We start from the raw sequence: 17,834 nt of genomic DNA, 5'->3' as shown, positions 1-17,834 counted from the left end.
CAAAATCCACTCCAATATTTGCTTCTGTGCAAGCTCTCCTTCTCCTAACTTTGTCTTTTGCCCTCATTCTTGTTGTCTAGTGACTTTATTTATTCTGTCTGCGTATATAGAATTTAATTTACTTTTGACTGCAGATACAGTGTATCATATAGTTGGAAAAAGAACAGATGACATAGGCCAGGAGGATATGAGCAGATTACATGAAGCTTGCACTTTGAAATAGGTTGTATACTGAAGGGAAGCAAGCATGTGATTGGAATGGTGGGCTGGGAGTTGGGGAGAGGTGGTTGGGCACGTCATAGTGAGTGTAGAAGTAAGAAATTTCACAGTTTGAGAAAGGCTAGTCGATGCAATTTATGACTGCTCCAGAGAAAGTCTATTCACTAGAGTTTATCATCTAAGTTGTCAGGGAGCCCACGTTGCAGATTTATATTAACTTAGAGATGTGCAGGAAGGTTACTAGCAGAACAAGATGAAAAACAAAATACTGTTTGAAAAAATGTCATTCTGTGTAAGAAAAATCAGAACACTTCTCCATGTTTGTGGAAGGATGAGCAAGAAACAAAGTGAGACCGTGATGGAGATTAACACATAGCTTTGCTGTCATTCTTCTCCTTCTTTGGCATTACCTCAGGATCAAGAATGACTCGCTTCCACTCCAATTTTGTGGTTTCTGAGATGACCCTTGAGGCTATTGTGACAACAGCAGGCACTTTTGCAGATGGGACAGGGTATCTGATAGGTTGGGTGGATGGGTAGTCTTGTGAGATGGTGTATTCATTCTGCTGTTTATAGAGGCTTCCAATTCATGGACTTGAGGTTCTCAATACTAACCCAAATTCTCAGCTTCAAGGGATCATGGGCCAGAGATTCCTGGAAGTCAGTCAAGATATTGCATTTTCTCAAGGCAGTTTACTGCAATTTATATTACGTAAAGGCAGGCTTTTATCAGACTTTTACTTTGCCTGGTTTTCTGTCCCACAACAGAGTTTGGAATACAGTGTTTGTTTCAAGAGTCTGGTGTCAAGTATGTAAATAATGTGACCTTTGTCGTGGAATTGACTGAGTGTAATTAGGGTCTCATTGCTGGTGATGTTGCTGGGTGGGCACCCTGGCCGGCATAGACTGGTTGAGCCGAGGGGCCTGTATCCGTGCTGTATTGCTCTGTTTGCCTGAGAGCAGACACTGAGACAATGGTTCACTTGTCCTTTCAGGGAATTCAAAGCATTGGTGATATCTTCAAGTGCCTTGAGGTGCCTGTGGTAGGTGGTCCAGTGTCCAGAAGGAGGGCAGGGATCAATACTGTTCAATAGGGCATGAGTTTTGTGCCAGGTCTGAGGTCTCAATCTTCAAACATCCCTTTCTTTATTTGACCAAAGAATATGCTGGGGCATTGAAAGTGATGGTGAATTTCATCACTAATGACAGCCTTTGCCAAGAGATAGCTCCAGAGTTATGGAAAGTGGGCCATGTTTTCCAGGTTTCATATGAATGTTTTTTACTGGAGGGCAGTGTTGTAGAGTGGGGGCAGATTGGTAGAGAGCCATTGTCTCGTGGATGTGGACAGTTAGGCCCATCCTCTCATGTATTTCGGTGAAAAATCAGTGCTGGCTTTGAGCTCGGCCTCTGGGTGCATGCAAACACAAGTGTCCTTTGCATACTGCAGCTTTAATACTGAAGTTGGCATGACCTTGGTTCTGACTGCAGTGGCCATAGATTGAATGGTTTTCCATCAGTTCTGAAGATTAGCTCTAGTCCTGTGGGGTGTTTGTCAAAGATGAAATGCTATATTGCAGTGAAAAACACAGATGAAAGTCTGCTGCCCTACACTTAGTATAAACTGAAGTATTGATAATATAAATTTCAAAGTTTATTAGGAAAACTTATTCATATCTCCACCACTGCAGCTCATGTGACTTCTATTTGGTGCCAGTATGTCTCTCATCCAGGTTTTGGACCTTATTGCTTTCCAAACTTGGCAAATAGCATGGTGATAATCACAGGCATTAAGTTAGCCAATTTTTTTTACAATTGGGACCAACAGTGAACCATTATATTCTTGATTGATGAGCCAAGTGTATTACTGTGATGTTAAAGACTTGAGTATACAGAAATCTTCTCAAAGTTGCGTAACACAGTCAAAAAATATTAACAAGAGTTTCAACACTTACTAACAGATGTTATCCCTTTGGATGTGTCTGGTAGTAAAGCAGCAAATAGTATAATAAGGTAAAGGTGAAAGAAAGTCTATTGAGGATACTTTTGCTTCAAATTCCTGTTGTCTATTGAAAAAAAGTCTCTGATTTTTAAGGAAGTATATTTCAACAGAGATGATATTCATGTGGGATCTCCTTGCTAGTGGTGAAGTTCACAAAAATAACTCCTTTGATTGTAAGTGAGTTGTGATTTTAGAACCACTTTAAAGTAATTTTGGGTTGGTCATCCCAGGAAGTAAGCTGCTGCCTGGTACGTTGCATGTTTTCCCTGGATCGGGATCTGGATTAGATGACAGGTAGCTTTGAAGTTGTGGCTCTTACTGAAATCATTGAAGCAACACTGAAATGCAATAGAACCTCTTCTCCATTAGTGGCATCCTGGAATGACTGTTGAAGCCCTGAAAGAAGTGCAGATTTTAAGATTGGATACATTTATAATCTCCAAGCACATTTGCTGTGGCCTTGATTATGCTCAAAGAAAACATTAATTTTGTGAGGGGAAAGGCATTATGACAAGTAATATTTTATTGTCATGAAGGAGTTTTGTTTGTTAAGCTGTTCATTTAAGCCCAGAAGCCTATCTTTTTGTAAATTCTCTGACCAAGTAAAAACGAATTACTTTTTCTTTACTCATACTATTTGTAAAGATGCTGCAAGCTTACCTAGAGATTTATGAATGTTTGATTCAATCTACGTATTACAATTTCAAGTATGATAGATATACCAGATGGACATTATTTTCATCATAATTTAATTTCAATCCATTTTTAAGTCATTATAATATAACCAATCTATGGAAATTAATATGATTGGATTAGATCTCAGGCAATTTTAACTTTCAACAATGGCCGGATTAACAAAATTAATTGGTCATTTGTGAAGAAAAAGAGGGTAGAAGTATTTTGGATTTGATAAGCTGAGACAAATCTTTTACTTGTCCACTTAGGGATGTACAGTTGCTCTCCCACCAGCCGTAACGGGCCAGCAGCATCTATTTTATCATCTCCACAGCTCACCCGAAGTTCATCCTCTGATTGCCATTCCATTGAAGGGGACTTACACAGTCCACACGGTCATCTTGCACAACTGCCAAAAGGGGAAGACTCAAAACCAGGGTAAGATTTACAAATTTAAGATTTACTAGATCCAACATATCTATATCTGGACTGCAAGTATGGATTATGAATGTGGAAATAAATGAAAGGAGGTAATCTGCCTCAGTGATAGCTGCTGGGGAAAAACAGCCTGAACAGCAAACTGCAGGATGCATGCAGTGGCTTTGATTCCTGTACTGTTGGTTGTTATGAGCTAGGGTAGCAGTAGACATACTACAACTAAGAGGTGAAAATAAGCAGCCAAGGTTTTATATCCTGATTGCTTTCCAGTTACAATAGCTAAAGAGTGTGTTGCATATTTGTGGTGGTACAGCTATGATATCCTTTGTTCATATGATAAAAGAGGAAAGAAAGGCATGCAGTTTTGGAATGTGGAGGTGAGTTTAACCCTACCACTCCAGAACAGACCAGGAGAGTGGACAGTGTAAATGCCTCAGGTGATTTACATCATGTCTCTCAAGCTTCTCTGAAATGTCAACGTCCCTAGCCTCTCCAACCTTTCCCTTAACAGAAGTCCCCCCTCACTTGAACCTTTCCAATAAATCTTTTCTGCACTGTTTTGAAGTCCTCAACATCGTTCATAAAGAACAATAAACAGAATTATATGTATTTCTCCAATTGATGTCAAACCAAGTTTTGCAAAATTTCTTCATAACTTCCTCACTTTTGCACCCAATGCCTCTTTTTACGAAACCATCCCATTTGCATTTTCAGCTGCTTTCTCAATCAGCCCTGCCACCTTCAGAAATTTCTGTTCATTTATGACTGTCTTTTCTTGTATCCTATTTAGAACTGTACCCTTTATATTACATTGCCTCTCCTTTTTTTCTTACCACTTAGTATTTTTCTGTGTTAAATTTCATTTGCTTATTCCATCAATCTACATCTTCGTGAAGTCAGTCATCCTATTTTTAACTAACACGACCAAGTTGTTATTATCTACAGATATTGAAAATGTCCTCTGTGCACCCTTCATGTATCAGGAAAAGCAGTGATCCAAGTACCAAGATTAAGGCAGCATCACTGTTTATCAGAATCAGGCTTATTATCACTAAGTTATATATCATGAACTTTGTTGTTTTGTGGCAGCAGTACAGAATCAGAATCAGGTCCATTATCACTAACATATGTAGTGAAATTTGTTGTTTTGTGGCAGCAGTACAATGCAAGACATAAAGACATAAAAATACTACAAGTTACAAAAATAAATAAATAGTGCAAAAGAGGAATAATGAGGTAATGTTCATGGGTTCATGGACTGTTCAGAAATCTGATGGCGGAGGCAAGGAAGCTGTTAATGTTGAATGTGGATCTTCAGGCTCCTGTACCTTTTCCCTGATGGTAGTAAAGTGAAGAGGGCATGTCCCAGGTGGTGAGAATCCTTAATGATGGATACAGCCTTCTTGAGGTGGGAAGGGTTGTGCCTGTGATGGAGCTGGCTGAGTCTACAACCCTCTGCAGTCTCTTTTGATCCTGCACCTTGGAGCCTCCATACCAGGCGGTGAAGCAACCAGTCAGAATGCTCTCCACCATACATCTGTAGAAATTTGCAAGAGTCTTTGGTGACATATCAAATCTCCTCAAACTCCTAATGAAGTAGAGCCACTGGCATTGCATCAATGTGTTGGGCCCAAGATAGATCCTCTGAGATGCTGACACCCAGGAACTTGAAGCTGCTCACCCTTTGTCTCATCTGAGAAACAACTGCTTTGATTTTTCTTTCTATTCCTAAACCAATTTCTTGTCCATATGCCCATGGTTTCTTTTATTCCAAGAACTTCAACCTTATTGACATACCAGTTATGTGGCACTTTATTGAGTTTCTTTGGATGTCCGTATATCTCACATCAACTGCATTGCCCTCATCAAACCCCTTTGCTACCTCATCAAAAAATTCTATTCACTTAGATAAACACATAAGCAAATTCAAGCTAGCTTCCATTAATTAATCAACTCATCCAAGTGATATTAATTTATTCTTGTATTATGTTTCTAAAATCTTCTCTTGTAAATTGATTAGCTTGTGGTTGCTGACTTTATCCTTACATCCACTTTTGAAAAAGAGTGTAACGTTTCCACTTGTCCTGTCCCCTGATATTTCCACCTCAACCATCGCCCCTCCCTTGTATCTAAGGATAACTGGAAGATAATGACCATTTTCTACTTTAATTTCCCATTTGGAACTGCTGACTTATTTAATTTCAAGTAGAGCTGGCCTGCCTGGTCTTTAATTTTATTAATTTTTAGGTCATCCAGTATTCTAAACATTTCTTATTTACAATGACAATGGAAACATTTTGTTTTTTGGTTAAAACCAATATAAAGTGGTCATTTAGTACCTCAGTCATGCCCTCTGCTTCCAAGGTTTCTAATTTGGTCCCTAATTGTCCCCACCCTTATTAAAGATATAAATAAAATCCACCCATCATTGTTCATTTCGATAGCATTCCAAGGATGCATATCCAAAATAGATTTAAAAATTAATCCTTTCATCCTTAACTTTTAACTGTGTTCTTTGCCATTTAGTACTTCACCTCTGGCCTGGATTAGTGTTGTCAAAGAAACCACAGTGTAGCAGTTAGCATAATGCTTTATAGCGCCAGCGACCCAGGTTCATTTCCAGCCACTGTCTGCAAGGAGTTTGTACATTCTCCCTGTGTCTGCGTGGGTTTCCTCTGGGTGCTCCGGTTTCCTCCCAAATTCCAAAGGCGTACAGGTTAGGAAGTTGTGGGCATGCTATGTTGGCGCCGGAAGCGTGGTGACACTTGGGGGCTGCCCACAGAACACAACTCAAAAAGATGCATTTCACTGTGTGTTTCGATGTACATGTGACTAATAAAGATACAGTATCTTATCTTTTCTGCAATTTCAGTATTAGAATAAGAACCATCTCTGAAACCACATTCTTTCTCAAAATCAAAATTATGGAGCTTTGATCAGAAGTCTGCTTGCTTCATTCATAAAAATGCTCAGTCTGTGAGAAATTGGGCTCATTAGTGCCTGTTTCTTGGGTGCTATGGGAGGTGATTGGAGATCAAAATGGCATCTGTTCATCTGTGCACACTTCTGCTCTGAACCATTCTGTATACCATTCTGGTGAAGGTGATTCGGCCAGTGAGAATAAAACCCCCCAGATATTTGTAGATCTCATAGATCATGATAATAATCAGCATGCAGTGAGCAATTTGAAGTTATCTCAGCTGCTTTAGAGTTCCAGGCTCCAGGTGATGCCATCTTCAAACCTTGCACAGTTGCAAGTGCATTCAGTAGCATGAAGCATAAGTAGCATTGGTATTATTTAAAGTGATCAACTACTTACAGGTTAGTTGCCAAATGATTTCTTCTAGCTGGTAGTACGATTGTTCTTAGCACTTTTAAGATACCAGCTACAAGAGTCTGGAGGAAGTGGTGTGGTAGATACTGAAGGACGTCTTGATGACTTCAAGGAATTTGCATTAAGCATTTGTTGCCAGACATGGTTGCCTGAGGGGAAGAAGAAAGTGTGAAGATGAAACAAAAGCAGCCCTTATGTGCCTACTCTATATGCATGACCAACTAATTTGAGTGCAATGCCAGTAACCACAGTCTGAATTCCCCCCTGATTAGCAATCCTTACCTTCCTTCGGTCACTGGCATTACAACATCCTCTTGACCACAATGCAAAAATAAATGCAACCATAAAATTTAAATTTCAAAACCAAATATCAAAGTGAAACCATGACAGAAGTTAACTAATCTCTCTTGTGCATTCACACAGACCCGAGGCCTGTGCTTGTCTAGTACCCCCATGTAGTACAACTCTTGGCAACAGCATGCCTGGCAGAAGGCTGGTGAATTTTAGTGGTGGAGACTCCTGATGAGCAGCTCTGGAACCAGGTGTTTCAGACTGCATGATATTGGCATGAGTACCAGCAATTTGAGCTGGCTTGCATGTGGGCAATGGTAAGGCACTCATGGCATAGTGGAGATGCAAGTGTGAATGTTATCATTTCAATAGAAGGGAAATCAGGCTCGTATTGCTTGGAGCCGCAGGCACTTGCCTGGGTCAATACTTTAGTAATCCTATAAATCTATTGGAAGGACAGTTTGTTGGTAACACCTTTAAACTCTGGTTTCTGCAGCCGTGATAACAGTGATCATGCATGACTTCAGTCTGAACTTCCACTGCAACACACACGCTTCTGGCAGAGCTGTTTGTGTAGCAGTGGAAACTGCAACATCCACTGGAGTGCTTGTTGAGTTGGTCATCAATTCTTTGCTGGAAAGGATGGTCTTTAAGCTCTGCACAAACCACTGTGCCAAATTCAGTTTCCCCCATGCTGATTAACATTAAATACATGTTTTCTGGCATCCATATTATTATGCATATCCATCCACTTCCTTAGTATAGCTTGTCCCAGCAAGTCCTCATTTGAGTCCTCTGCAACAGACCTCGTGTGGCATTACCCTTGACACCTGAGTTACCATCTCCCCATGCCCAGGCCATAAGTCACTCATGATCAGTTCAGACCAAGCCCAGATCCTGCCCCTGGGCTAACCTCTAAATTAGGTACAGCGACAGTATCTGAGCTGGTGATTGTGAGTGTGAAACTCGTAGGTGTGTGCCTTAATTACTCTTGTTCCTCCACTGCCTAGCCAAATTACATTTCTTGGGTAACTAACAGGAGAAAGTTGTGATGAGTGGTATCCATGAAAGAATTGCAATTTAAAAACATGAAAGGATTGTGTAATGTGAGAAGGGAGATCAGGAGAGTGTCATCTTTGATTAATTTTGCCTGGTCACTGGGCTGGCCAAGGCTATTCCAATAATTTTTAACATTGTCTCCATTAGTATGTTAGGGATAGATTATGTAGTGCCTTCTCCTGCAAGAGAGAAGGGAATATGTTGTGTGATGTCTTTGGATGATACATGTGTCAATGATGAATTGTTGGCAGTTTCTAAACTGTAAGGCTTTGCATGTCTGAGGATACAGCAGAGAATGACAATATTCAGATCATGAGCTCCAGTTGATAGAGATTGCTGGTAGCTGAGTAATGGAGTTGTGATGTACTGGGTAGTCTTTGAAGATTGTGGTGCAGTTGGGATATGGCATTTAACATGCATCCCCTTCCATATGAGGTTACTGACTTTCTTCAAAGGTCCTTGGAATTGACTAGTGATTAACTAATCCCACTGCCTTTTGAATGTCTAGTCAGAAGGCCTTAAGGCCCCCCCAATAGATATTCAACATCTTTCCTGCTTTCCATCTCCAACAAGACCACCACAATCGTGTCCAGAAGTCTTGCAGCCACCTCTCTCCCATGTTGTTCCATTCTTGGTGTTCTCTAGATTATGTTCATTTCCTGTATGATTTCCAATTCACAACACTCTTCAGGTTATTGAAATGCCAGCCAGCTTTAACTGGTGCTAGGAAGTGACATTTTGGAGCTCCCACTGATGCATTGGTCATTGTTGGCTCCATGCAAACAATCATGTTAATCAGTAGGCAGCACAAGGATGGCAAGCTGCCTGCATCTCAATCAATGGCCATTGTGATCCTTGTGCCAGATTTTGGTGATTATCCAATTTCACCACCTATATTTTTAGTATTACTGTTGTTTTGATTTGCAGCACATTAGTTTCTAGATGGTTGAAAGCAGCTAAGTAAAATGGAATCAGAGTTTATTTCAACTGGAACTACCAAAACCCATGTCTCACAGCTATGAAAACAGAATAACATCAGTTTCTTTTCTCTGGTGTTTTGGAGGAAACTTTACAAGGCAACAGTAAAGATACAGGAGATGGGAATTTTCTCATCTTATTATTCACACTGATCTGGCAGTTAGTCTAGAAGACTAACAAGAAGCCTTTCATTCTGTCTTTGTGGTAAAAGATGCAAATGTTTAAAAAAATTGACTGCCACAAGTTGAAAGGGAAATAAAATTAATCATTTAAAATTGTCACGTTATTGGTGGAAAATCTAGTGCCACATATACTTCAGCCTAATGATTGGTGTGGATTGACAGATCCATATTCAGACCCTGCCTGACAAAGAAAAATAATGCAGCTTCTTCCAATATCTTTTAATTCAACCATGTTTCAAGAAGTAGAGAACACCATACAGTACATTATTTTCATCTAACAATGTCTTGTGAAATATGCAAGTTAATCAAAGCAAAGAAGGAACTTGATAGAAGTTCCTAGGTTCTGTTTTCAAAGTGCACTAAGGGTACTGTGAAACAGTGAAAGGTGCCAGGTTTGTTGCTTTTCCACTTTGCACAAGCCTCAGTATAGTGGTGTGAAATATACAGTACATCCTTGTGTTACTTGTTTATTGCAGATGTAAGGAGGTTATATGGGCAACCTATTGTTTTCAATGCGAAACTCATTGCTAAAAAAGTTCATTGTTAATGCTGCAACTTATTTTGCACAATGGAACATATATTCTACCACTCCAAGTTCACTGGCAATGTACATTCTGGACCATGCTGTTTCTTCTGATATGTTCCACAGTGTAGTCTTCCACCAGGAGCAAAGCATCTTACCTTTCATCCAGGAGCTGATTTCCATGGGCTCGTTTGTACTAGATTAACCTGGAGATGGTTCTATGGTGATTTTGCAGCATTGGAAATGGGAAACTTGTGGAAGACTGTGCCACCCTATGGGATTCCATGAATCCATCTGAACAGCACAGAAGCACCATGGGCTGTGTTCTGCTGAACAGAAGGCTGCACTGCAGCTTCTTACAACAGGACTCCTTTCAATATTAACATAAGGGACCTGGTCCAAATTGTTTGGGTAAATTGATAAACTGGTTTAATATTGTCACATGTACTAAGGTACAGTGAAAAACTTTTGCATGCCATCCAAATAGATCATTTCATTACAATTATGCATTGAGGGAGGACAAGGGAAAACAACAATAGAATACAGAATAGCATAGCAGCTACAGAGAAAGTGCAGTGCAGGCAGACCACAAGACCATAAGATATAGGAGCAGAATTAGGTCATTTGGTCCATCAAGTCTGCTCTGCCATTCAATCATGACTAATTTAATTTTCCCTCTCAACCCCATTCTCCTGCCTTCTCCCCATAACCTTTGACACCCTTACTAATCAAGAGCCTATCAACCTCTGCTTTAAATATACCAGTGACTTGGCCTCCACAGATTCACCACCTTCTGGCTAAAGAAATTCCTCAGAATAGAAGGACCTTCCTTAGAACAGATGAGGCTGTACCCTCTGGTCCTAGACTCCCCCACTACTGGAAACACACTCTCCATGTCCACTATTCCAGGCCTTTCAATATTCGGTAGGTTTCAATGAGATCCCCCCACATCCTTCCAAACTCCAGGGCATAAAGGCCCAGAGCTATCATTCATTCCCAGGATCATTCTTGTAAACCTCCTCTGGACCCTCAAATGCCAGCACATCCTTCCTTAGATATGGGGCCCAAAACTGCTCACAATACTCCAAATGTGTTCTGACCAACTCCTTATGAAGCCTCAGATTCTCATCCTCGCTTTTATATTCTCATCCTCGCTTTTATATTCTCATCCTCGCTTTTATATTCTCATCCTCGCTTTTATATTCTCATCCTCGCTTTTATATTCTCATCCTCGCTTTTATATTCTCATCCTCGCTTTTATATTCTCATCCTCGCTTTTATATTCTCATCCTCGCTTTTATATTCTCATCCTCGCTTTTATATTCTCATCCTCGCTTTTATATTCTCATCCTCGCTTTTATATTCTCATCCTCGCTTTTATATTCTCATCCTCGCTTTTATATTCTCATCCTCGCTTTTATATTCTCATCCTCGCTTTTATATTCTCATCCTCGCTTTTATATTCTCATCCTCGCTTTTATATTCTCATCCTCGCTTTTATATTCTCATCCTCGCTTTTATATTCTCATCCTCGCTTTTATATTCTCATCCTCGCTTTTATATTCTCATCCTCGCTTTTATATTCTCATCCTCGCTTTTATATTCTCATCCTCGCTTTTATATTCTCATCCTCGCTTTTATATTCTCATCCTCGCTTTTATATTCTCATCCTCGCTTTTATATTCTCATCCTCGCTTTTATATTCTCATCCTCGCTTTTATATTCTCATCCTCGCTTTTATATTCTCATCCTCTTGAAATGAATGTTAACATTGCATTTGCCTTCCTTACTACCAACTCAACCTACAAGTTAACCTTTAGGGAATCCTGGACTAGACTCCAAAGTCCCTTTGCACCTCAGATTTCTGAATTTGCTCCATGTTTAGGAAAGTCTACATCTCTATTCATTTTAGAAGTGCATGGCTATACACTTCCCTGCACTGTATTCCATCTGCTACCTCTTTGCCTATTCTCTCAACCTGTCAAAGTCCTTCTGCAGACTCCCTGCTTCCTGCCCCTCCACCTATCTTTGTATCACCTGCAAACTTAACCACAAAGTCATCAATTCCATCACCCAGATCATTAACATAACATGAAAAGTAGTGGACCCAACACCAACTCCTGCAGACCACCACTAGTCACTGGCAGCCAACCAGAAAGGGCCCCCTTTATTCCCACTCTTTGCCTTCTGCCAGTCAGCCAATCTTCTATCTATGCTAGTACCTTTCCTGCAATATCATGGGCTCCTATCTTGTTCAGCAACCTCATGTGTGGCACTTTGTCAAAGGCCTTCTGAGAATCCAAGTAAACATCCACTGACTTTCTTTTGTCTATCCTGCCTGTTACTTCCTCAAAGAATTCCAACAGATTTGTCAGGCAAGATCTCCCCTTAAGGAAACCATGCTGACTTTAGCCTATTTTATTATGTGCTTCCAAGTACCCCCAAAACCTCTTCCTTAATAATGGACTCTAACATCTTACCAACCACTGAAGTCAGGCTAACCGGCCTATAATTTCCTGTTTTTTGCCTCCCTCCCTAAAGGATGGAGTGACATTTGCGATTTTCCAGTCCTCTGGAACCATTCCTGACTCCAGTGACTCTTGAAAGATCACTACTAATGCCTCCACAATCTCTTCAGCTACCTCTTTCAGAACCTGGGGTGTAGTCCATCCGGTCCAGGTGACTTATCTACCTTCAGACCTTTCACTTTCCCCAAGTACATTCTCCTCAGTAATAGTAACTACACTCACTTCTGCCCCAACTCTTGAATTTCTGGCATGTTGCTGGTGTCTTCCACAGGGAAGACTGAAAATACTTACAGTTCATCTGCCATTTCTTTGTTCCCCATTACTACCTCTCCAGCATCATTTTCTTGCAGTCCAATGTCCACTCTTGCCTCTTTTTATACATCTGAAAACAACTTTTGGTATCCTCATTATTGGCTAGCTTACCTTCATATTTCATCTTTTATCCCCTTACTTTTTCAGTTGCCTTCTGTTGGTTTTTACTCCCTCCTTCCCACTAAATTTTCCAATATTGTATGCCATTCCTTTTGCTTTTATGCTGTCTGACTTTCCTTGTCAGCCATGGTTGCCTCATCCTCCCTTTAGAAGGCTTCTTCTTGGGGATGAACTGATCCTGCATCTTCTGAATTACTCCCAGAAACTCCTGCCATTACTGTTCTACCATCACCCCATTAAGGTCCCCTTCCAATCAACTTTGGCCAGCTCCTCTCATGCTTCTGTAGTTACTTTCTTTACTTAATTGTAATACCGATACATCTGATTTTAGCTTCTCTCTCTCAAACTGCAGGGTGAATTCTATCATTATGATCACTGCCTTCTTAAACTCCCTAATCAAATCTGGTTCATTGCATAACACCAAATCCAGAATTGCCTTTTCCCTAGTGGGCTTGACCATAGGCTGCTCTAAAAAGCCATATTGTAGATATTCTACAAATTCCTTCTCTTGGGATCCAGTACCAACTGGATTTTCTGCAATCTACCTGCATATTGAAATCTCCCTGCATATTGAAATCTCCCATGACCACCATAACATTGCCCTTTTTACATGCCTTTTCTATCTCCTGTTGTAATTTGTACCCCACATCCTGGCTACTATTCAGAGGCCTGTATACAATTCCCTTGCAGTTTCTTAACCCTACCCACAAGGATTCTGTATCTTCTGATCCTATATCACTTCTTGCTAAGAATTGGATTGTTTTTTTTAAAACCAACAGAGCCAGCCCACTCCCTCCACCCACCTGCCTGCCTTTTCAATAGAATGTGTCTCCTTGGATGTTTAGCTCCCAGCTGTGATCTTCTTTCAACCACAACTCTGATGCTTCCAACATCATATGCTAATTTCTAACTACACTAAGCTCATTTACCTCTTTCATAAACAGCATGCATTCAAATATAACACCTTCAATCCTGTATTCACCACCCTTCTCAAATTTGTCTCCATGTTGCCTGCAGTTATATTCTTATCCCTTTCTAAACCTTGTCTTATTCTGGAGACTTCAGTAACCTCTCCTGCACTCTCCTTCCCTTGTACTTCATCCATACTTTTTCAGTCTATTGAACCCACCTCCTTACTATTCAATTTAAAGCCCTACAGGGTTAATTATGCAATTCGCCAGGACCCTGGTTCAGGTGGAGCCTGTCCCATCAGAACAGCTCCCTCCTTCCCCAGTAGTGGTGCCAATATCCCGAGTTCAAACCCACTTCTCCCACACCAAACTTTGAGCAAGACATTTAACTCCAAGCTAATCCACCATGTGCCATTTTGCATGTGGCTCAGGTAGCAATCCAGAGATTACCACCATTTTGGTTCTGCTTTTTAATTTAGTCCCTAGCTGCTCAAATTCCCTCAGCAGAACCTCTTTCCCTATTCTACCTATGTCATTGGTACCCACACTGACTACAACAACTGGATCCTTTCCCCTCTCATTCCAAATTCCTCTGCAGGTCAGATGAGATGTCCCAAACCCAGGCAGGCAACACAGCCTTCAGGTCTCTCAATCCTTGAGACAGGGAATTATCTCTATTCCCCTAACTATACTATCCCCAATTACAACTACATTCCTCTGCCCCTTCTTGAATGGCTTCCTGAACCACAGTTCAGTTGTTCATACTTCCTACAGTCCCCACTCATCTGCACAGGGAGCAAGAATCTCAGACCTGTTGCACAAACTCAAGGGCTGAGGCTCCTCCAGCACTACCTCTTGGATCCTCCTACCTGCCTCATTCAGTCACCCCTCTCCTGCCCCTGACCACAGATTAAATTTATAGTAGTTAATCTAATGGGTGTGACTACCTCCTGAAACACAGTATCCAGGTAACTGTCCCCCTCCCTGATGCATCTCAGCATTTGAAGCTCAGATTCCAGGTCATCAGCTTTGAGCCCAAGTTCCTCAAGCAACCAACACTTGCTGCAGATGTGGTCACCAGGAACCACAAAGGGGTCCACCAGCTCCCACATCATGCAGCTACAACATATCACCTGATCCTGCATCCCTACTTTATTTAATTAGTTGTAGTCAGTTCTGTAGAGGTGCAGTTGTAAGAGGTTGTGCTGAAGGAGTTTGAACAGCTAGGGACTAAATTACAATGCCTTTTTAGTTAACTGCTATAAAAAAAACTTACCTGCTACTCACCTGTGCCTCCTCACCAAAGCCTCAGATTCCCACTCTTACACCAATCCACTCTAACAAAGGTCATTCCAAAATAGCCACTCCACTTTACCCTACCTTCCTTTTATTGGCTGAGTTGTCACACACTTAGCCAATCACACAACTTTTTTAAAAAAAACCTGCTAGCTCCTCCCCGCTGCTGCTCTGGCTACTGCAACTGGAGAAAAACACAATAAGGTGCAAGGGCCATAATGAGGTAGATTGTGAGGTTAAGATTCCATTTTATCGTACTAGGGGACCATTCAATAGTCTTATAACAGCAGGATGGAAGCTGTCCTTGAGCCTGGTGTTAGGTTTTGTGCACAAAGCACCAGGCACCCAAAATATATATTTATTACAGTATTGAGGGATGGCTCCCTGGATACAAAACAGACATATCCTGAACTATGTATCAAGTGGCAGAGATCTGTCTTTAACAATGTGTCAATATGGTAGATGACCACTTAATACCTTCCCTGATGTCATGGGCATTTCATGAAGGCCAATTAAAATGAACATTTATTTATTGTCTTACCTTGTGTAGCTATAATGGCATGGAACCAGAATATCCCAGGCCGAATGATTGGTTTTGATGGCCTTAAAGTATCAGTGGATGTTACATGTTTGATAACATATCGTTGTACAAGTGTCAATAGAAGTGGTTGCCTTGTCAGTTTTAAAAGCAAATCTCTTAAGTGGGCCTCCTGTGGTAAACCAGCAGCCTGCAATCTTAACAGACAATGGTGTCTTACTGCAGGGAGGTTACATGTTAACAGTAATTTTTTTGAAGACTGTTTCTTGTTTGTATTAACTGGCAGCCACTCCTATCCCATAACTCCTGAAAGATGTCCCATGCCTAACAATCCCTTACAGGGCTTGCCTTTCTACCATGACAAAATTATTGCAAATGTCTAATTAAATACATACAATGATATTTTTTCTGTCAAGCTGTGGTTGTATAGGTTTTTTCATGGAAGAGATCTCATGGAATTTCCACTGTGATTTACTATGGTCAGTTAAGTGATTTACAAATAACCAGTTCACATTGAGCAAAAAAAGTCTCAGGTCAGATTCTTGTTCTGAACCAAGTTAACTGATCTCAGCTGAAGCAGTGAATTGCAATTGATGTTAAAGCTACAACAATAGGGTTATGTGTATGGTGTTGGTGTAGGGTGGGAAAGTGGAAGTTGCAGGGGAAGAAAGAAATAGTTTCTGTCAAGGTGCCCATTTCGTATTGTTATCCTTTTTAGTTTGATGGACGATATGTGAAATTAGATTGAAGCTAAATTGTCATTCTGCTTCAAGGTCAAAGAGTAGTCATTTAAGGAAGGGGGGAAGACTAACTGAAAGAAATGGAAGAGAAATGAAAGACCAAAGTCAGGGTGCAGAATTCATACATGTCCATCACAGGTTCCAAAACTTGATTAAATAGTGTAAGGTACTACAGTGTATTACTTTGCCAAAGTCAATACGGACTGAAGGACTTCTTGCTCTCAAATAGTTATTGGAAAGACAAATCAAACATTTTTATAAAATTGTTGAGTTTAACACAACACCAGGATCCAGTCTGCATTACTAAATTTATTTACCCTGGCAGGATCGAGAAGCTTACAGTGAGGCTGTTCATGTTGCATTCATCTGAATACTTCAACTGGGAGCCAAGAATGCCAAACAGATGATGCTAATGAAAATGTAAAGGATTGCATGATTTGGGGACATTTAATTTAGTGGCATTTATTTATAGAATTATACAGCATGGAAACGGGCCCTTCGGCTGAACTAGTCCAACTGAGGGGCCTGTCTGAGCTGGTCCGATTTGCCTGAGTTTGGCCCATACCCCTCTAAACCTTTCTTATCCATGTACTATCTAAATATCTTTAAAATGTTGTAATTGTACTGCCTCTACCACTTTCCCTGACAGCTCATTCCATATAGCTGCCACCTTCTGTGTGAAAAACTTGCCCATCAGTCCCCTTTAAATCTTTCCCCTCTCGCCCTAACTCTATGCCCACTAGTTTATACTACCCTACCCTTGGGAAAAAGACTGAACATTCACCTTATCTATGCTCCTTATGATTTTATGTATCTTTGTAAAGTCACCCCTCAGCCTCCTACACTTTCTCCATCCATTCTCTCCTTATAACTCAAGTCATCCTTGTGAATCTTTTCTGCACCCTTTCCAGCTTAATGTCATACTTCCTATAGCTAGGTGACCAGGACTGTTTGATCTTGGTCTTGGAAAAGCTTTTAGAAACGTCGATCCAGGATAGGATTAATAGTCACCTAGAGGAAAGTGAATTAATAAAGACAGGCCAGCATGGAATTCTTAAGGGCAAATTGTGTTTAACCAACGTGATAGTGTTTTTTGATGAGGTAACAAATAGAGTTAATGAAGATAATGCGATTGATGTGGTGTACATGGACTTCCAGAAAGCTTTTGATAGGATGCCACATAACAGGCTTTTCAGTAAAGTTGAAGCTCATGGCACAAAAGAGTCAGAGCAAGGATATGAAGTTGGCTAAGTAACAGACAACAGAGGATCATGGTGAGTGGTTATTTTTCAGGCTAGAGGGAGGTGAATAGTTGCAATCCCTAGGGATTGGTGTTGGGCTCATTGCTTTTTTTTTAAACCTGCATTAATGACCTGGACTTGGGTGGGGCAAACCACAATTTCAAAATTTGTGGAGGATACAAGACTTGGCAATATTGTGAACTGTGAGATTGCAGCAAAATATGAACAGGCTGATGGAGTGGGAACTTGTTTGGCAGATGAAATTTAATGCAGTGAAATGTGAGGTATTGCATTTTTGTAGAAAGAATAAGAAGAGGCAATATAGAATAATACATATTCTAAAAGTGGTGCAAGAGTAGAGGGACCTGGGCGTGTGTGTACAAATAACTGGCAGGACAGGTTAAGAAAGCTGTAACGTACACAATTCTGGACTTTATCAATGGAGAAATA

General features: G+C 40.6%; 1 protein-coding gene across 2 annotated transcripts in view; it reads left to right on the top strand.

Annotated features, from left to right (window-relative positions):
* LOC127568400 (zinc finger protein GLIS3-like) overlaps positions 1 to 17,834 on the top strand; it is a 282,009-nt gene that overhangs the window by 227,029 nt on the left and 37,146 nt on the right. For both annotated transcript variants that reach the window (XM_052012083.1, XM_052012084.1), the window contains exon 7: positions 3,163 to 3,331. In XM_052012083.1, coding sequence (XP_051868043.1) covers positions 3,163 to 3,331 — 169 coding nt within the window. The remainder of the gene's footprint in view (positions 1 to 3,162; positions 3,332 to 17,834) is intronic.

Source organism: Pristis pectinata, chromosome 3 (assembly GCF_009764475.1).
Source record: "Pristis pectinata isolate sPriPec2 chromosome 3, sPriPec2.1.pri, whole genome shotgun sequence".
Classification (NCBI taxonomy): domain Eukaryota; kingdom Metazoa; phylum Chordata; class Chondrichthyes; order Rhinopristiformes; family Pristidae; genus Pristis; species Pristis pectinata.
This window is presented reverse-complemented; position numbering and strand designations above follow the sequence as displayed.